This window comes from Carcharhinus amblyrhynchos, chromosome 18 (genome assembly GCF_965287045.1).
Source record: "Carcharhinus amblyrhynchos chromosome 18, sCarAmb.v2.hapA, whole genome shotgun sequence".
In the NCBI taxonomy this organism is placed as follows: Eukaryota; Metazoa; Chordata; class Chondrichthyes; order Carcharhiniformes; family Carcharhinidae; genus Carcharhinus; species Carcharhinus amblyrhynchos.
This window is the reverse complement of record NC_137341.1, coordinates 30,299,262-30,320,649: the sequence shown is the minus strand read 5'-3', so window position 1 is coordinate 30,320,649 and position 21,388 is coordinate 30,299,262. Positions and strand designations below refer to the sequence as shown.

The 21,388-nt window shown below is 42.9% G+C and overlaps 1 protein-coding gene across 2 annotated transcripts in view; it reads left to right on the top strand.

Annotated features, from left to right (window-relative positions):
* Nucleotides 1-894: 894 nt before the first annotated feature.
* Nucleotides 895-21,388, top strand: part of rgs11 (regulator of G protein signaling 11) — a 164,735-nt gene continuing 144,241 nt past the window's right edge. For both annotated transcript variants that reach the window (XM_080206663.1, XM_080206664.1), the window contains exons 1-2: nucleotides 895-954; nucleotides 1,472-1,568. In XM_080206663.1, coding sequence (XP_080062789.1) covers nucleotides 895-954; nucleotides 1,472-1,568 — 157 coding nt within the window. The remainder of the gene's footprint in view (nucleotides 955-1,471; nucleotides 1,569-21,388) is intronic.

Here is a 21,388-nt window from a genome sequence, read left to right as displayed (position 1 = left end):
TCTCTCCTCATAGGACCTCCCCTCCATACCAGGCAACATCCTGGTAAACCTCCTCTGCACCCTCTCTAAAGCCTCCACATCCTTCCTGTAATGTGGGGACCAGAACTGCACACAGTACTCCAAGTGCGGCCGCACCAGAGTTGTGTACAGTTGCAACATGATGCTGCGACTCCTAAATTCAATCCCCCTACCAATGAACGTCAAGACACCGTATGCCTTCTTAACAACCCTATCTACTTGATTCCCAACTTTCAGGGATCTATGTACACATACACCTAGATCCCTCTGTTCATCCACACTATTCAAAGTCCTCCCGTTAGCCCTATACTCAACACATCTGTCATTCCTACCAAAGTGAATTACCTCACACTTCTCCGCATTAAACTCCATCCGCCACCTCTCAGCCCAGCGCTGCAACCTGTCCAAGTCTTCCTGCAAACTATGACACCCTTCCTCACAATCTACCACACCTCCGACTTTGGTGTCATCAGCAAATTTACTAATCCACCCAACTATACCTTCATCCAGATCATTAATAAAAAATTACAAACAGCAGTGGCCCCAAAACAGATCCCTGAGGCACACCACTCGTAACGGAACTCCATGACGAATATTTACCATCAACCACCACCCTCTGTCTCCTATCTGCTAGCCAATTCCCGATCCAAAACCTGTTGGACTTTAACCTGGTGTTGTGAGACTTCTTGCTGTTCTATGATCAGGCCCGAGTGACACTTTGTGAGGCAAACTGGTCAGTCAGTGAGGGCTATAGGCGGGACTGCCGAGCGCTGTGCCAGGTATATCCCGGGTTGAATCAGAGGGAGCCGCTGCGGAGCAGGCAAGGGGGGGCGGGTGGGGGGAAGCAGAGTGGAGCTGATCCAGTCCCGCTTTACCATGACAATACACAGCGCTCGAATCCACACAGCCACAATACAAATGGCATGTCTGAACAAGGTAAGGGCTGGCGGAACAGGCTGGGGTGGACTTCTGAGGTTTGAGTAAGAAATGAAGGGACTTTCTGAGCAGCGGAGAGAGGGGAAAGGATAGTTTATAATAGATTCACATCAATAGGTCGGGAAATACATTTTCCAGTTACAGAACTTGGCGGGGTTGGGGGGGAGAAAGGCTTGGGTGAATTATATTTTATTTAATTACAATGGATCAGTAAAAGTTGTTTTAATGCAACATTCTAACAGTATTTCAGCGATATGGCGGGGGCGCAAAATAGTCGGTGGTTTAAAATTGGAGATTAGATCGGCGCTAATAAAGAAATCCCACAGAGCAAACAAGTTATTCTCAGATTTATGTGGCCGACTCTGTCCACGGAATTCATCCTATCTCACCGTGACTTGAGAGGACTGCTTGTGTAAGAAAATAACTAGTTACTTTGTAATATTGGCCCGAGGATAAAGGTGTATCGGATTTTGACTTTGCCTCTGATATGTGTATTTCTCTCTGTTGTTATTTGCAGATGGAGAAAGTGATACTGGCAATGCAAGATCCTGACATCGGCATTAAGATGAAATACCAAAAACTTCTCATTACTGCTATCCCCCACGCCGTGACTGGTAAGAACTTCTGCAAATACGACTTAAAACTGTGTGTGTTCATTAGCAAGTGCCGAAGCTCTGTGAAGAGGTGGTTTGCGTTACATCACCTTCCCCGAAGAATAATAAATACTCATAAGTGACTGGAACCGTTCCACAATCTAGATCCGCTCCGGGTTCTTGGTAGGGGTTCTCGCCTTCACCACGTTGAATGATTTACATTTATGTAGCGCCCTTCCAGCCAGTGAAGCACTTTTAGATGTAGGCACTGCTGTAATGTGGGAAACAGGTCCGCCGATTTGTTCACAGTAAACTCCCACAATCAGTAATGTGATAATAACCAGACAATCTCATTTTGTAATCATAGAATCCCTACAGTGCAGAAGGAGGTCATTCAGCCCATCAAGCTCGTATCACCAACAATCCCACCCAGGCCCCATTCCCATAACTCCATATATTTACCCTGCTAATCCCCCTGACACTAAGGGGCAATTTCTCAGCTAACCTAACACATCTTCGGACTGTGGGAGAAAATCGTAGCACTTGGAGGAAACCCACGCAGATACGGGGAGAATGTGCAAACTCCACACAGTGACCCAAGGCTAGGATTGAACCCAGGTCCCTGGAGCTATGAGGCAGCACTGTTCAGTTTAGCTAACCCTGAAAACAGCCACAGGGATTGTAATGCATGATTAACCAATGGCTAGAGATTAAAATGCAGGCAAACTTTGTGATGTCTGCACAATTTGCAAGATTTCTGTGTGTGGGAGTGGTCCCTGCACTCACCATTGGCTGCATGCTTTAGAAGGGACTCAATATCTTGAGTGTCTAGCACTACTAAAAGCTATCCTTCACCTCTTAAAGGGGACAAATGTTGTGGCTTCTGATGATATTGAGATCATTCTGAATATTGCACCATGGAAGGTTTAACACCTTCAGAACGTGTGATATGGTTTTCACAAGCTACACTGGAGTTCTTGACTGAAGGAGTAGAAACAAGGAGAGGTATTCTGTATGTTTACAAAGGTCTAGTAGACAATTGTTCAGAAGGCAGTGGCAAGTGATAGCAGTGGAGCTCAATGTCAGGACTGTAGTGCCAAGGAGTTGGATATGTTGAAAGAAGTTTAGTGATCTGATGTAAGTTGTCGAGGTCAGGAGTGCCGTAATGCCACAGCCTAACAACTGCAGTCTCATGCACTGCTAATTCCTGACAACCAAATCACTCATCCACCAACAATCTCTATCAATCTCGATTCAAATCTAACATCCATGCAGCACACCCTCATGCTCATAGAAATTAGAAGTAGGAGTAGTCCATTCAGCCTTTCGAGCCTATTTCACCATTCATTTTGATCATGGCTGATCATCAAATTCAATATCCTGGTCTCCCCTTCCTCCCATATCCTTTGATCCCTTTCACCCCAAGAGCTATATCTGATTTCTTCTTGAAATGACACAATGTTTTGGTCTCAACTACATTCAGTAGTAGTGAATTCTACACATTCACCACGCTTTGGATGAAGAAATTTCTTATCTCCTCAGTTCTAAAAGGTTTATCCCTCATCCTCAAACTATGACCCCTTGTTCTGGACTCCCCCACTATTGGGAATATTCTTTCTGAATCCTCCCTGTCTAACCCTGTTAGAATTTTATAAGTTTTGATGAGATCCCCTCTCACTCTTCTAAACTCCAGTGAACATAATCCGAACCAACTTAGTCTCTTCTCATATCACAGACCTGCCATCCCAGGAATCAGCCTGGTAAACTTTCGCTGTACTCCCTCTATAGCAAGGACATTCTCCCTCAGATAAGGACACCAAAACAGCACACAATATTCCAGGTGTGGCCTCACCAACGCCCTATACAATTGCAGTAAAACATCCCTATCCCTACACCCAAATCCTCTCGATATAAAGGCCAACATTCCATTTGTCTTTTTTACTGCAGGCCACATGACATAATCTGCACACAGAGACGGTTATTTAATCATGACAGCTACATCATCCAAATATTGCAAAGTTCATTCACACACATCCCTTCTTGTTGCAGGAGAAGGTAGCAACAACAGGAGGTAGCAGGAATTAAAGGGAGGGGGAAAGCCCCTAGGAGGAGAACTTGCTGGTCATTCTGGGTAGAGGCATTGCTGAGAGCCTTTCCCCCCCCCTCTCCTCCTCCCTCTTCCAGCCGGTTTTCCTGCTGTTAATCCTCTACTCATTCTGCCAGTCTTGTTCAATGGCAAGCAGAAAGCCTGCTAGGTCACCCATAACAGGGAAGAACTGATTTGCACTGATATCCCAAAAGGTGCTTCATTACCAGTTTGTACACCATTAACTTTAAATAGTTATTGAAAGGCACCCAAACTGGATATAATTCTAGCAGCAGCCAGAAGAAGAAATCAAGAAACCAGCTGCAAATAGTTGACAATACCTTTAAATAAGACTGGTGAAGTGCTCTACATGCTTTTGATTGTGTGATCAGCCATGCAGAGGGCATAGTGGTATAGAACTCCAAAATAGCAGCACATCCAAATGAGTATTATGATCTGCCTGCTCTGCATGCATTTAGTGTGCCCACACAAACCTTTTAACAAATAGTGTCCAGCACACTTCCTACCAGAAATAAGTGTCTGCATAAGGTATTCTAGTTTGGTACTTTCAGAGACTAGATAGCACTTAAAATGCCACAAACTCTAGCTTCCCTCCCTGGAAATCTCTACTCTATGTTTCAGCTCAAATCTTTGAAGAAGATCCTTAATGTTTCAGAGTGACAATTTTCCTTTCACCACAATCAGTGGCCTCTGTGCATGTCACTTGATAATCTTAAACTGTAGCCCGTACTTACTAACTAATAGATTATAGAATTATAGAATCTTACATTCAGCCTTACCTCCTCCTCTAACCAAAAGAAAAGTCACCAGTAGGACCACAAGCAAGGCGAAAGGTGAGTTGAGTTTTTTTATCTTTTTACCTGTATAAGGGCAGTATGGGAGCTAGGGCAGTGGTATGCTCCTCCTGCCAGAGGTGGGAAATTGAGAAGCAATCTAGACTCCCTGGCAACTTTATCTGCAGGAAGTGTATCCAGCTGCAGCTCCTCCCATTGTTCGGTTGGAGCAGCAGGTGGGTGCACTGTGGAGCATACCTAAGGCAGAGAGCCTGATAGACACTAGTCACAGAGAGGTTGTCACATCACAGGTTCAGTCCGGTGGATGGGTGACTACTAGGAGACAAAAGCAGGTAGTGCAGGAGTCTCCTGTGGCTATTCCCCTTTCAAACAGGTATACTGTTTGGGATACTGTTGAGGGGGATAGCCTGTCAGAAGAAGACACCAGCTTGTGGCACCGCAGCTGGTTCTACTGTAGAACAGGGTCAGGCAAAGTGCAAGTGAGCAGTAGTAATGGTTAGAGGCACAGACAGGCGTTTCTGTGGCTGCAACTGAGACTCCGGGATGATGTGTTGCTTACCTGGTACCAGGGTCAAGGACATCTCTGAAAGGTTGCAGGACATTCTTAAGGGGGAGGGTGAGCAGCCAGAAGTCGTTGTATATATTGGTACTAATGACATAAGTAGGAAAAGGGATGAGGTCCTGAAGTGTAAATGTAGAGAGTTAGGCAGAAGGCTAATGTGCAGGACATCGGAGGTAATAATTTCTACACTACCACCAGTGCCACATGCTAGTGAGAGTAGGAATGGGAAGATTAAGCAGATGAATGCTTGGCAGGAGAGCTGGTGCAGGGGGCAGGGATATAGATTTTTGGATCATTGGGATCTCTTCCAGGGAAGGGGTGACCTGTTCAAGAGGGAGGGTTACACCTGAACTGGAGGGGCACTAATATCCTGGCGGGGAGATTTTCTAGAGCCACTTGGGAGGGTTTAAAATAGTTTGGCGGGGGGGGGGTGGAACCCAAAGCAGTAGGGAGACAGAAGAGAAGCTTGAGGATAGCACTGAAATTAAAGAGAGCACATTAAGTAGTAAATGCAGTGTTAGTAATCCTAATACCAGACAGATCAGGCAAAAGCAAGACAGAGACAAAGGGAAGTCCAGATTAAAGTGCATTTATTTCAATGCAAGAGGCCTGACGGGAAAGACAGATGAACTCAGGGCATTGATGGGTACATTATAGGGATATTATAGCAATTACTGAAACATGGCTAAGGGAGGGTCAGGACTGACAGCTCAATGTTCCAGGGTACAGATGCTATAGGACAGATACAACAGGAGGTAAGAGGGGAGGGGGAGTTACACTTTTGATTAGGGAAAGCATCATGGCCGTACTGAGAGGGGATATATCCGAGGGTTTGGCCACTGAGTCTATATGGGTAGAACTGAGAAATGAAAAGGGGGAAATCACTTTGATAGGGTTGTACTATAGGCCCCCAAATAGTTAAGGGGAAATTGAGGAGCAGATATGTAAGGAGATTACAGATAGCTCCAAGAAAAATAGAGTGGTAATAGTAGGAGATTTTAACTTTTGCAACATTGACTGGGATAGCCATAGTATTAGCGGGTTGAATGGAGAGAAATTTGTTGAGTGTATTCAGGAGGAATTTCTCATTCAGTATGTGGATGGCCCGACTAGAGAGGGGCAAAACTTGACCACCTCTTGGGAAATAAGGAAGGGCAGGTGACGGAAGTATTAGTGAGGGATCGCTTTGGGACTAGTGACCATAATTCTATTAGTTTTAAGATAGCTATGGAGATGATAGGCCTGGCCCAAAAGTTGAAATTCTAAATTGGGGCGAGGTCTATTTTGATGGTATCAGGCAGGAACTTTCAACAGTTAATTGGGGGATTCTGTGGGAAGGCAAAGGGATGGCCGGTAAGTGGGAGGCTTTCAAAAGTGTGTTAACCAAGGTTCAGGATAAGCACATTCCTCTTAGAATGAAGGGCGAGGCTGGTAGAAATAGGAAACCCTGGATGATTCGGGATATTGAAGCCCTAGTCAAGAAAAAGGAAGAGGGAAATGACATGCATCAGCAGCTGGGATCAAGTGAATCCCTTGAAGAGTATAGGGGCGTAGGAGTAGAGTTAAGAGAGAAATCAGGAGGGCAAAAAGGGGACACAAGATTATTTTGGCAGATAAGGCAAAGGAGAATCCAAAGAGCTTCTACAAATACATAAAGGGCAAAAGAGTAACTAGGGAGAGAGTAGGGCCGCTTAAGAATCGACAAGGTCATCTATGTGAGGATCCACAAGAGATGGGTGAGATCCTAAATGAATATTTCTCATCAGTATTTACTGTTGAAGAAAGCGTGGATGTTAGGGAACTTGGGGAAATAAATAGAGATGTTTTGAGGAGTGTACGTATAACAGAGAAGGAGGTGCTGGGAGTCTTAAAGTGCATCAAGTTAAATGCCAAGGTTCCCAGGACCTGATGAAGTGTATCCCAGGATGTTGTGGGAGGTTAGAAAGGAAATTGTGGGTCCCCTAGCAGATATATTTGAATCTTTGATAGTCACGGGTAAGGTGCCTGAAGATTGGAGGGTGGCAAATGTGCTTTTGTTTAAAAAGGGCTGCAGGGAAAAGCCTGGGAACTACAGACTGGTGAGCCTCACATCTGTAGTGGCCAAGTTGTTAGAGGGTACTTTGAGACGTAGGATCTACAGGCATTTAGAGACGCGAGGACTGATTAGGTACAGTCAGCATTGTTTTGTGAGTGAAATCATGTCACACAAATTTGATTAAGTTTTTTGAAGAGGTAACCAAGAAGGTAGATGAAGGCAGTGCAGTTGATGTTGTCTATATGGACTTTAGCAAGGCCTTTGACAAGATACTGCATTGTAGGTTGTTGCATAAGGTTAAATCTTACGGGAGCCAGGGTGAGGTAGCTAAATGAATACAAAATTGGCTTAATGACAGAAGTCAGAGGGTGGTTGTTGAGGGTTTTTTTTCAAACTGGAGGCCTGTGACCAGCAGTGTGCCTCGGGGATTGGTTATTTGTCATTTATATTAATGATTTGGATGAGAATATAGGAGGCATCGTTAGTAAGTTTGTAGATGTCACCAAAATTGGTGGCATTATGGACAGTGAAGTAGGTTATCTAGGATTGCAATGGGGTCTTGATCAATTGGGCCAGTGGGCTGATGAATGGCAAATGGAGTTTAATTTAGATAAATGTAAGGTGATGCATTTTGGTAGATTGAACCAAGATAGGACTTACTCAGTTAATGGTAGGGCGTTAGGGAGAGTTATAGAACAAAGAGATCTAGGATTACATGTTCATAGTTCACTGAATGTGGAGTCACAGATGGACAGAGTAGTGAAGAAAGCATTCGGCATACTTGGTTTCATCGGTCAGAACATTGAATACAGGAGTTGGGACGTCTTGATGAAGTTGTACAAGACATTGGTAAGGCCACGCTTGGAATACTATGTACAGTTCTGGTCACCCTATTATAGAATGGATATTATTAATCTAGAAAGAGCGCAGAAAAGATTTACTGGGATGCTACTGGGACTTGATGGTTTGAGTTATAAGGAGAGGCTGGATAGACTGGGACATTTTTCCCTGGAGTGTAGAAGGCTGAGAGGTGATCTTATCGAGGTCTATAAATAATGAGGGGCACAGATCAGCTGGATAGTCAATATCTTTTCCCAAAGGTAGGGGAATCTAAAACTAGAGGGCATAGGTCTAAGGTGAGAGGGGAGAGATACAAAAGTGTCCAGAGGGGCAATTTTTTCACACAGAAGGTGGTGAGCATCTGTAACAAGCTGCCAGAGGTAGTAGTAGAGGCGGGTACAATTTTATCTTTTAAAAAGCATTTAGACAGTTACATGGGTAAGATGAGTATAGAGGGATATGGGCCAAATGCAAGCAACTGGGGCTATCTTAGAGGCTTAAGAGAAAAGGCGGCATGGACAAGTTGGGCCGAAGGGCCTCTTTCCATGCTGTAAGCCTCTATGAGCTCATCAAGTGCTCTGACCACAATCTCACCCAGGCCCTAAACCCCATGCATTTACACTAGCTAGTCCCTTGACAGTAAGGGGCAATTTAGTATAGCCAATCCACCTAACTTGCACATCTATGGACTGTGGGAGGGAACTGGAGCACCTGGAGGAAACCCACCCAAACAGGGGAGAATGTACAAACTCCACACAGACAGTGACCCAAGCCAGGAATCGAACCTGAGTCCCTGGCGCAGTGAGTCAGCAATGCTAACCACTGTGCAACCAGGCCGATTGAAACCCATTTCACTCAGAACTTTGTACCCACCAGAGGAGACTTTCATTGGGCTGATTTCAAGCTCAGTTTCTAAAGTTGAAAGGTCATGGTTAGTATCTAACTCAGACATCTTTTTTTCAATCATTTAACTTAAAATTACAGTAGCCCTCAAAAACTTTATACATGATGTTATGTAGATAGTAAACTATCATATCTGGGCAATAGATTTAGATTACATAGAGATGTAACTTGAGGAAAGCCATGTAATGTTCCTGTGGAGTCCAACTTTACTGCACAGTTCAGAAGTGCTAAATGGATCCAAGCCACATGGTGAAGTACAAAACGAGATGTGGAGATGCCAGCATTGGACTGGGGTAAACACATAAGAAGTCTCCAACACCAAGTTAAAGTCCAACAGATTTATTTGGTAGCAAAAACCACTAGCTTTCGGAGCTAGTGTTTATATGCCCTGTTTGTGAACTGAAATCCCACTCACCTGACAAAGGAGCAGAACCTGTTGGACTTTAACCTGGTGTTGTGAGACTTCTTACTGTTAAGTACAAAACTACATACAGATCCTTTTCATGATTGTAGATGTATCCGTAGAATGCAGCAATAATAAATGCAAAATACTGCTGATTCTGGAAATCATACAGAAAATGCTTGAAATGTTCAGCTGCTCTGGCAGCATCTGTGATCACAGTAAAAAGTCTGACAACACCAGGTTTAAGTCCAACCGATTTATTTGATAGTGAACTCACTAGCTTTCGAGGGGTTTCCCTCTTCTTCAGGTGACTGGAGAGTTCACTATCAAATAAATTGGTTGGACTTAAACCTGGTGTTGTCAGACTTTTTACTGTGTTTACCCCAGTCCAACGCCGGCATATCCACATCATGAGCATCTGTGATGACAGAAACAGGGGTAAAAGGCAAGATTTTCTAGCCATTCCCAGTGGATCTTCCATTCCTGCTGATGGTGACCCCTTTGCCATGGGTTCCCAGCAACAGAGGATGCAAACACCAGGAAACCCCATTGACAGCGGTGCGATGGGAAGATCCTAGTAGTGGCCAATGGTGGGCCACCTCCACTGCCAGAAAGCACACTGCAGCAGGAATGGAAAATCCCACGCAAAGTCTTGGGTCTAATATTGCACTTCATCAGAATCATATTAGACTTGAAAAATCAACTCTGTTTCTCTGTCCACAGATGCTGAGTTTATCCAGCATCTTTTGTTTAAATTGCAGCTTTACATGTCTCTGCCTCCTACTTACCAACATATTTAATAATTTAATACTCTGCATCTATTTATCCTTAATGTTAACAATATAATTAACATAGCATAAGAAGTAGCTTGAGGGTTGCAGAAACCAGTTTATTTGTACTATAATTCAGCCAGGAATGTGATACAGTCTTCACTGTGGAGGATACAAGTAATATCCCAGAAATAGCTGTAAATCAGGAAATGGAAGGGAGAGAGGAACTTGGGAAAATTACAATCACCAGGAATGTGGTACTTAGCAAATTGTTGGAGTTTTGTGAAAGGGAAATCATGTTTAAGCAATTTATTGGAGTTCTTTGAAGAAGTTATCCTGTGATGTGGTTAAAGGGGAACTAATGGATGTACTGGGGAAATGGTGGCGTAGTGGTATTGTCCCTGGACTGATAATCCAGAGACCCAGGATAATGCTCTGGGGACCTAGGTTTGAATCCCACCATGGCAGATGATGAAACTTAAATCCAATACAAAATCTGGAGTTAAAGGTCTAATGATGACGATTAAACCTTTGTCATAATAATCCAACTGGTTCACTAATGTCCTCTGCCTTCCTTACCTGGTCTGCCTACATGTGCCTTCAGACCCACAGCAATGTACAGGGCAGCACGATGGCACAGTGGTTAACACTGCTGCCTCTCAGCACCAGGGATCCAGGTTTAATTCCAGCCTCGATTGCTGTTTGTGTAGAATTTGCTTTTCCTCCCCATATCTGCATGGGTTTCCTCGGGCTCTGGTTTCTTCCCGCAATCCAAAGATGTGTGAATTAGGTTGATTGGCCATGCTAAATTGACCCTAGTGTCAGGGTGATTAGCAGGGTAAATGTGTGGGGTTACAGAGATAGGGCCTGGGTGGGATTGTGCTCTGTGCAGACTCAATGGACCAAGTGACATCCTGTTGTACTGTAGGGATTATGTGATTCTATAAACTCTTAAATATCCTCTGAAATAACCTAGCAAGCCACTCAGTTCAAGGGCAATAATAATGCTGGCCTTGTTAGCAATGCCCACATTCCATGAATGAATAAACAAAACTGTACTTAGATTTCCAGGGAACATGTTATAATGTGATTTGATTATTATGGAAAAGAAAAGCTTAAGGTGTGGTGAGTAACATGGATAGAAGATTGGCCAGCTAACAGGAAACAGAAGGTAGCTATAAATGGCACCTTTTCTGATTGGCAGGGTGTGACGATTTGGTGTGTCACAGGGATCAGTTCTGGGGCCTCAACTTTTTACAATATAGATAAATCACTTGGATGAAGTGAACAAAAGAGTGGTTGCTGAATTTGCTGATGCCACAAAAGTTGGTAGTAAAGTAAGTATGAAAAATATGTAAGGAGATTACAAAGGACAGAGATGGGTTGAATGGGCAAAGATCTGGTAAATGAAGAAAAATGTGAGCAAATGTGAAACTGTCTGTTTTGGCAGGAAGAATAAAAAAAAAGCATAATACCTAAATGATGAGAGATTGCAGAGCTCTGAACTTCAGAGGGATCAGGGTGTCCTAGTCCATGAATAAGAAAAGGCAAACATGTAGATAGACAAGTAATTAGGAAAGCTAATAGAATGTTATTGTTTATTGTGAAGGAAATTGAAAATAAAAGATGTGAGTTTATGTTTTAATTGTACAGGACAATTGGTGAGACCACCTCAGGGATACTGTGTACAATATTGGTCTCCTTATTTAAGAAAGGGTGTAGGTGCATTAGAAGCAGTTAACAGAAGGTTTCCTAGACTATTATCAGTATTGGGAGGATTGTCTTCCGAGAAAAGATTGGCTGGGATAGGCTTGTTTAGAAGAAAAAGAGGCAACTTGATTGAAACACATAAGATTCTGAGGTGTATTGGCAGCTTGGATGTGAAGAGGTACCTTCTCTTGTTGGACAATCTAGAACTTGGGCTCATTGTTTAAAAATCAGCGGTTGCCCATTTTAGACAAATGAGAATTTTTTTTCTCTCAGAGGGAGTGAGTTTTTGCAGTGGGAGCAGAATCTTTGAATGTTTTCAAGGCAGAAATGGATGGATGCTTGATAAACAAGTGGATGAAAGGTTATCAGGGATAGGCAGGAGGTTACAGCTAGATCACAATCATATTGAATGGTGGCAAGGCCGTATGGCCTACTCCTGCTCCTAACTGGTACGTTCATATAATGTTTCTGCAACACCATTTTCTACAACAACAAACCAGTGAAAGGGTTATTGCCAAGAATAAATGGACACTTGTGCGCTCCACTTAATGCTTCCTGTAATCATATATAATTAAATATTCTAGTTCAGGCAAATCCATTTTATATTTCAGGATATATAAAATCCACCCGAAACTGCTTTCATTCCCTTGTTTGGGAATCTTTTGTCCTCCACTTTTTCCTCCGCCCCATTAATTTCCAACAGTGACTCATGTTAGGGTGCAGTTCCACAAATGGTAGCATCCCACATGAGTATATATGCGTATTGTTTATGCATGAACCTGCACTGAATGTCAACAGACTGGAGGATAGGGAGGGGGAGGGGCAAGGTTGTCTCAACTAATCCTAATCCTCTCCTTCAATCAACAAGCAAATGCAAGCAGAGTCCAGAAGAACCATAATGGTCAGTGATAGCTACCAGGAACTTGCCTTTAATCTTCTGTTCCTCATTCTGAGGGTTCTGAGGCTATTTACAAAGGCCACTACCCCCACATGGGCTGAGGTTAATGCAACAAAGACTCGGATCAGGCCTGAACTTTCTTTGGTTATGAAAGCTCAGTGCATTTATCTAGTAAGTCACAGAAGGAGGAGACCTTTCAAACCATAAGGCTAAATAATGTTTAAAATTGTATGCCCTGGATTATTTTCCACCTAGCTTGTACTTAATGATACCAATGATTAAACACAGGGTGAAAGCATGATGGCAGTTTAATTTACCTTCATCAAAACATGGAAGAAACAGAAATAGAGTTAGTGGCTTAAAATAAATATTGCAGAATCACATCAATAATATAATTGTTTTAGTATTTTAACAATTTTTTACAGAATAGCCTTTTGTTTTAAATTGGAAGTAATATGCCTTCATGCATTATGGTCAACGGGCAGAATTTCATGGCGGCAACAGGAATATAAGGAAAAACTTTTTTCCTCAGACGGTGGTGACGGTCTGGAATGTGCTGCCTGGGATTGTGGTAGAGGTGGGTTGCCTCATATTCTTTGTAAAGTATTTGGATAAACACTTGGCACATCATAACATTCAGGGCTATGAGCCAAGTGCTGGCAGATGGGATTAAGTGTGAGTTCAGGTGTTTTGAATGTGTTGGTACAGAGTTGATGTGCCGTGTATGATCGATCTGCGCTGTATGATGCTATGACTCTAACATGGGTTAGAGAACCGATGGGAGCCCCTGTCACTTTTCCATGAAGGACTGATCTTATTCCAAGAAAATCAGGCACTGGCCTGGACAGTGTTGGGCTCTCCTACTGACTTAAACCCCCCGCATGGCGGATATCCTGCCCCCGAGAGGTGCTGGTCAATCAGAGGCTGGCAGCTCTGTAGTACTCGGCAGCACCCCTTAAAGGATGGCCACTCTTGGTAATGCACTGGGTGCCTGTATATCCAGAGGATCAGTGATTGGGATGGGATGGGGTTACTGGGGGTGGTGGGGCAGGGGGTGCCATTCATGTTGGGTTAGGGGGGCACCAGCTAGATGAGGACAGGGTTTGCTGGGCAGTCTCACAGGATAAGGAGTGCCGCTCCCTACCACAGGTTGAAAACCAGCAACGGTTACAGAACTAGGCTGCTAAGTGACCCATGAATGCTTTCCCACCCTGGACTTAATCAGAGGGAGGTGGGGAGGAAATGGAATGTCTGACACCTACCCACCCAACACATGGCTCCTTTTGGGAATGGCATTACTTGATATTCAGTTTTATTGGAAAAATTGATTAAGTTACAATGCTTCTAGAATCAGTGAAACAAATCTCTCCCCTCCACTCATTAAAACAGTCTTGGTGTTGCGTCGATGTGTCCATTGTGTGAGTCTTGACAGTAGACATCAGAAAGCTATTTGTCCAAGGGGATATTGCGGCCAAACCCAGCATTCAATCTTTTGTACTTCCCTACTTCCAGCAGGGGTCACTACATAGCCAATAGGAATAGGTTAGCACGGCACTTCCCTCCTTCACTCACCCAATGCCAATAAAACCACCCAAAATTCTCCAACCACGTTGTACACTGAGGTCAACCAACTCATATTAAGGATGTAATCTGAGGCCTTCATGGTATAAACATATGACTCAACTACTCATTAGATAAACTGAATAACTGTCAAAGAGCCTCAAGTGGGAAGGTGATGACCTAGTTGTATTATTGCTGGATTATTAATCCAGAAACTCAGCAAATGTTCTGGGGACGCAGGTTCGAATCCTGCCACAGTGGATGGTGGAATTTGAATTCAATAAAAAAATCTGGAATTAAGAATCTACTGATGACCATGAAGCCATTGTTAATTGTTGGAAAAACCCATTTGGTTCATTAATGTCCTTTAGGGAAGGAAATCTGCCTTCTTTACCTGGTTCTAACCTACATGTGACTCCAGATCCACAACAATGTGGTTGACTCTCAACTGTCCTCAGGCAATGAGAGATGGGCAATAAAAGCTAGCCAGCCAGTGGTGCCCATGTTCCACGAATGAATAGAAGAAAGTATTTACGTATGCCATATATAGACAAGACTTTGACTCTGACATCTGGTGCTCCATTTAATTGTTCAAAAAGTACAGTGAATATATAGGGGTGATCTTACAAACATCTGTTCTCAGATTGAAATGTTCCCACGTTTTCTGCTATTTAATGGAACTAACATGATTTCCCAATCTTCTTTGCAACATAAGGTTGTATGCCAAGAGGGCACAGAGGGCACACGGAAGTTTATGTGCAGTTTGCACTTTCTCCTCATGTCAGCGCAGGTTTCCGCCAGATGCTTCGGTTTCCTCCCACACTCCAAAGATGTGCGGGTTAGGTTGATTGACCATGCTAAATTGCCCCTTAGTGTCAGGGGGGTTATTGGGATGAGTACATGAGGTTAACGGAATAGGGCCTGGGTGGGATTGTTGTCGGTGCAGTCTCGATGGGCCAAATGGCCTCCTTCTGCACTGTAGGGATTCTATGATTTAGAAAATATATCCAATAGCCACCACCTTGCAGTGTGCTTGAATATATTTCATGCAGAACAAATTCTTGAAGTTGTGTCAGTTTAATTAAAAGTTCTTGCGTTAACAGGCTTGCTCATTCTGGTAAGCAACAGGTGAGACTTCAGAAAATTTGGAAATATTTATGCTAAACGTTTCCTCTTCAAGTCATAGAATCTCAGTTGGGATCTCTGAAGATTGATAATTAAGATGGGCTGAATGGCCTTCCTTGTCTGTAATTAACTTATGCTCCTGACAAACCACAAATCACTATACAGCATGGTGGCGTAGTGATTAGCACTGCTACCTCACAGTGCCAGGGACCTGGATTTGATTCCCGGCTTGGGTCTCTATGTGGAGTCTGCACATTCTTCCTGTAGATGCATGGATTTTCTCCAGGTGCTCCAGTTTCCTCACAGTCCAAAGATGAGCTGGTTAGTTGAACTGGCCATGCTAAATTCTCCCTCAGTGTACATGAACAGGCACTGGAGTGTATTGACTTGGGGATTTTCACCGTAACTTCATTGCAGTGTGAACGTAAGCCTTCTTGTGATTAATAAATAAACTTTAAATTAGAAAGAAAACTGTGCAGGTAAATATTTGTGTGTTTCATTAAAGTATGGAATAGAAAGAATTGGAGCAACATTCAAGCATGAGGAGGAAGGAAATATATTTTTATCTTCCTCACTTTTCACAATTCTCCTCAGGTCTTGACAATCCAAAACAAATCCCACTGTCGCGTGGGAATGCCTTTGTTTTGTATGATCTGCTATATCAATGTTTATCAATTCTGCTTTAAATAATACTTTCCCAGCTTTTGTATTTTTTTTAAACACTGGATATTTATCTCGCTCAACCTCATCAAACCCACATGCAAGAGAAACATGTGAACCTTGCAGTCTGATTTGCACCTTTTCTGTACACTGTCCAAATAGACAAAAGCAAAAGCCACCTCTTTCAACATAACTTTGACAACATCCTCTCCCTTGGACACATGCAAAGTATTCATTTAGTATTTCAGCCATGCCCTCTACCTCCATGTGTAGATCTCCTTTTAGATCCCTAATTGGTCTCAAATCCCCTGAATGACCCTCTCACTATTTATATCACTTTGGATTGCCTTTTATGTTAGATGACAGTCTTCTCTCATACTCTCTCTTTGCCTCCCTTTTTCACTTCCCCTTTCAACTTTCTATATTTATCCAGAATATCACTCATGTTATCAACCTGACATCTGTCAGATGCACCCTTTTTCTGCTTCATCTATATGCTATATACTAGCTGTACAGTAATACAATATTTACTGGAGTAGGTGAGACCCATAATAAAATTCATGATTTTTTTACTGTCCTGAGTTGTACAATTTCTGATATGTCACCACATGGATCAATTATTGGCAATTCAGCAATAGGAACAGAGCAACATGGGAATTAGGAGCAGAAGTAGGCAGTTCAATCCTTCGAGCCTGCTCTGCCATTCAATCAGATCATGTCTGACCTCTCCATGTCCCTTTCTGTTCCCCATATCACTTCAACTCATTTTTTATCAAAAATACATCTACTTCTTGAAACCAATTAATGATTCAGACTCAACCGCACTATGAGGCAGGTAGTTTCACAAATTCACCACCCTCTGCGAGAAGTCGTTCCTCTCATAAGAACATAAGAAATAGGAGCAGGAGTAGGCCAACTAGCCCTTCGAGCCTGCCCCGCCATTCAATAATATCATGGCTGATCTGTCTTGGCTCAGTTCCACATTCCCGCCCTCTCCCCATAACCCTTAATCCCCTCTCTTATCAAGAACCCATCAACCCGCGTCTTAAAAATATTTAGTGAGGTAGCCTCCACCACTTCAACGGGCAGAGAATTCCAGAGATTCATCACCCTTTGAGTGAAGAAGTTCCTCCTCAACTCCGTTCTAAACCGCCCCCCCTTTATCTTGAGGCTGTGCCCCCTAGTCCTACTATCCTTTCTGAGCGGGAAGAGTCTCTCCACCTCTATCCTATCCATCCCATTCATCATCTTATACGTCTCAATGAGATCTCCCCTCATTCTTCTAAACTCTAACAAGTACAAGCCTAATTTATTCAGCCTCTCCTCATAGCTCAACCCCCTCAACTCCAGCATCAGCCTAGTAAACCTCCTCTGCACTCCCTCCAAGGCCAAAATATCCTCGCGTAAGTACGGCGACCAAAACTGCACACAGTACGCCAGCTGCGGCCTCACCAATGCCCTATACAGCCGCAGCAAGACCTCCCTACTTTTATATTCAATCCCCCTTGCTATGAAGGCCAGCATCCCATTCGCCTTCCTGACCACCTGCTGCACCTGCAAGCTGGGTTTTTGCGACTCATGCACAAGGACCCCGAGGTCCCTCTGCACCGTCGCCTGCTGCAGTTTTTCTCCACGTAAGTAATAATCCTTCCTACCATTATTCCTACCAAAGTGGACCACCTCTCACTTGCCAACATTAAATTCCATCTGCCATTTCCTGGCCCATTCGCCCAGCCTATCTAGATCCTTCTGTAGACTCTCACCACCTTCCGCACAATTTGCCTTTCCACCAATTTTGGTGTCATCAGCAAATTTCGACACCCTACACTCGGTTCCCTCCTCCAGATCATCCAGATAAATGGTAAATAGCTGAGGCCCCAGCACCGACCCCTGGGGCACTCCACTAGCCACCAACCGCCAATCCAAATAGCACCCATTGACCCCCACTCTCTGCCTCCTATTTGACAACCAGTCCTCTATCCACACTAACACCCTACCCCCAACTCCATGCCCCCTTACCTTCTGCAATAACCTCTTGTGAGGTACCTTGTCAAACGCCTTCTGAAAATCAAGAAAGACCACATCCACCGGCTCTCCTCTATCCACCGCCCTAGACACATCCTCATAGAACTCCAGTAAATTTGTCAGACACGACTTCCCTTTAACGAAACCGTGCTGCGTCTGCTCTATCAAGCAATTCCCCTCAAGATGCCTCACTATTTCCTCCTTGATGACGGATTCTAACATTTTACCTACCACAGACGTTAAACTAACAGGCCTATAATTCCCCGCCTTTTGCCTGGCACCCTTCTTAAACAACGGCGTAACATTAGCCGTTTTCCAATCTTCCGGCACTTCCCCGGAATCCAGCGACGTCTGGAAAATAACCACCAAGGCATCCATTATCACCTCCGCCATTTCTTTCAGGACCCTTGGATGCATTCCATCCGGTCCTGGGGACTTGTCCACAATCAGTCCCTCCAGTCTGTCGAGCATTGCCTCTCTAGTAACAGCAATGTCATCGAGACCCTCCAGTCCTACCACCTTTCCATCTCTAACATCCGGCAAATTATTCACGCCCTCCTCCGTGAAGACCGAAACAAAAAAGTTATTCAAGACCTCAGCCATTTCCCCATCCCCTACCACTAAGTCCCCCTTCTCATCCTCTAAAGGACCAACTTTCACCCTAGCCAGCCTCTTCCTTTTTATATATTTGTAAAAACTCTTGCTATCCTTTTTTATATTAAGCGCTAGCCCAGCTTCATAGTTTCTCCTACCCTTCTTTATCAACTTCCTTGTCAATCTTTGTTGACATTTAAACCTCTCCCAATCCTCTTCTCGCCCACTACTCTTAGCTACTCTAAATGCCTCCACTTTTAATTTAACACTTTCCTTCACCTCCTTCGTTATCCACGGCTTATTACCTCTCCTCCTACAGTCCTTTTTGACCATCGGAATAAATTTCTGCTGAGTACCAAGAAAAATCTCGTTAAAGATCCTCCACTGCTCCTCACCACCTCTCAACCTGTACTTGTGACCTCTTAAATGGGACAGCATTGTCCACCACGGCCTGTAGTATTTCTCTAATAGTTGAGCAGAAATACACAGCTGCTTCTGCAGAAGCTGGTGCTCACTAGGGTGAGGACATTCTGTTTAGTTTTGCTTTGATGCTTGTTTCTTTAAATTAAGCCACAGTACATAACCAGATTTAAGAAAATAACACTTGGCTGTAGTTTGGATTGATGCCCCTTTGTTCAGTCAAAAAAACTGCAACATTTATTGGTCACAGGCCCGAGAAAGGAATAACTTAAAGTTTTCCATGTTGCCTGATGTGATCAGTTTGATCAAATGCTCAAAGTCAAAATTCAGGAACTCTCTTCTGAGGTGTTCTAAAATGTGATTGGAGTGAAGTCTGACACTGGATGTGGATATAAATTGTGCAATATAGGGTTTGGGGGAAGGGGAGGGCTCACACATTAAACACCTTTCCCGTTTATTGTTTGCAATGGTTACAAGGAGAGTACGTCTGGCTGAACCGATATCACTTTTTCAATATTATCCAAAATCATAATTCCTCCCTGTTGTGTTCGAGTTCAGGGATCAACCTGAAAATTCTGAGAGGAGAAACCAGAGGTTAAATAAAGCATAAAGAAACATTGCTTAAGTACAAAACTTATTCACAGAGTTTAGTTGAGAAGTACCTGGAAAAATGTCAATTCTATATAACTGTTACATCACTTATTAATATATTTGTTTGTTTTGTTACATAATTTTACTCAGTAGCTTTAAAATTCAAATAAGGTCTGATGATCTGATGCACTATTTACTCTTGAAGACTTGAGTTACATCTCTGTGAACAGGTCCAGTAGCTGAAAATAATTAACAGTCAGTGTTTTACTATTCCTTTCCTGAGTAGTGTTACTGAAAACATTACTTGATCTCGAAAAAAAAAATGATTCTTTCAAAGAGAGTTGTCTAATATACAACAAGCATTGATATAATCTAAAATAAGAACAGTAAAAACATTAATGCCTCTGTGCTAAAGCCATGACAGCAAGGGGTCACCTCCAGATGTTCCCAAGCAGTTAGTTGTAAAATATTTAGGAAGGATTAGGGAAAGAAAAAGGAGGTGGGTAGCTATACTAATTGCAGACATTGTAATGGCATCAAGAAAAAGGAACATAACTAACATTAAGATAGAAACAGCATTGATATAAAAGATAAGAAAGGATTCATCACACTAATAGGGTGTTCTACAAACCAGCTAAAAATGGAACAGAATTGGAAGATGAAATATGTGAGCAAATCTAAGAAACACTAAATTACATAGAAAAATTCCATGAAAAATCTCAAATAAACTGGCAAGAGGTAGAGAAAAGAGAATGATATTTTTACACTGTGTATGGGACTCCTTTGTGAACTAAAGTATAAAAAGCTCACCAGAACACTGGATGTAGTACTGGAAAATAGAGCAGATAAAATAAGAATCCATGGTGAAACATCTAGCAATCAAAACATGTTAAGATAAAGTTTGAAAAAGACTTAAATAAGTAATAGATAGGAGACAATAGTTTTAAGGGCTTTGGAATCTGGAAAAAATATTGACAAGTTAAGTGATAAAACAGCAGTGAAAAATGTTTAAAGTGGTAATTAGTAGAATTTGGGAGGAATATATTCAGATCAATAATAAAATTCAACAACAGTGAAACATTATAGGTGGATGAAGAGATATGATCACAACGAAAACCAAAGGAAAAGCAAGAAAACTTATAAAAGGTAAATCTGTCCATTACCCAACCTACCCCAGTCTGCATGGATTTCATCTGCACATACTAAAAGAAACAAAGCGAAGAGGTGACACAACTCCAGGGAATTTGAATTGTCATTAGTGCTAGAAACAATGAAGATAATTAGATCTTTATTTAAAAATAATAGCATCATAGAATGAGGTGGCACAGAAGGAAGCCATTCAGCCCATTGTGGTTGTCCAGACTGGTGGGGTTATCCAATTAGTTCCACAAATGGTTGTGATTTTGTGAGTAACCTGCTAAAGTTGAAATGCTATCGTTTTTAATTGCTTGTAGAGGAAGGATTTTTTTTAGCTGTATTTTGTGAAACATCAACAGTATTCACCACGTCTTGCTTTGGTATGATATTGTTTTCCAACTGAGCTAATAATAACTATGGGTGACTGTGTTCAAAGCCTTCAAAGTGCTGTAGCAGACCACATTTGGAACTGGCTCTTTTCCCATTGTCCTTCGATGCATTTGTCCCAAGCTCCTTTGAGAATTAAGGTTGAATCTGTTTTTAGGCATTACGTTCCAGCTGATAACACGCTCTGCAAGTAACAGGAAAACATCTGGGAGGGAATTCTCCTGTCCCACTCACCATGGAAATTGTTGTGGGGTGGCGGGGGGCGTGGTGGAGGTGGTGTGTGTGGACCACACTAAGGTCCAGTGACCTCAGGTGGGAGT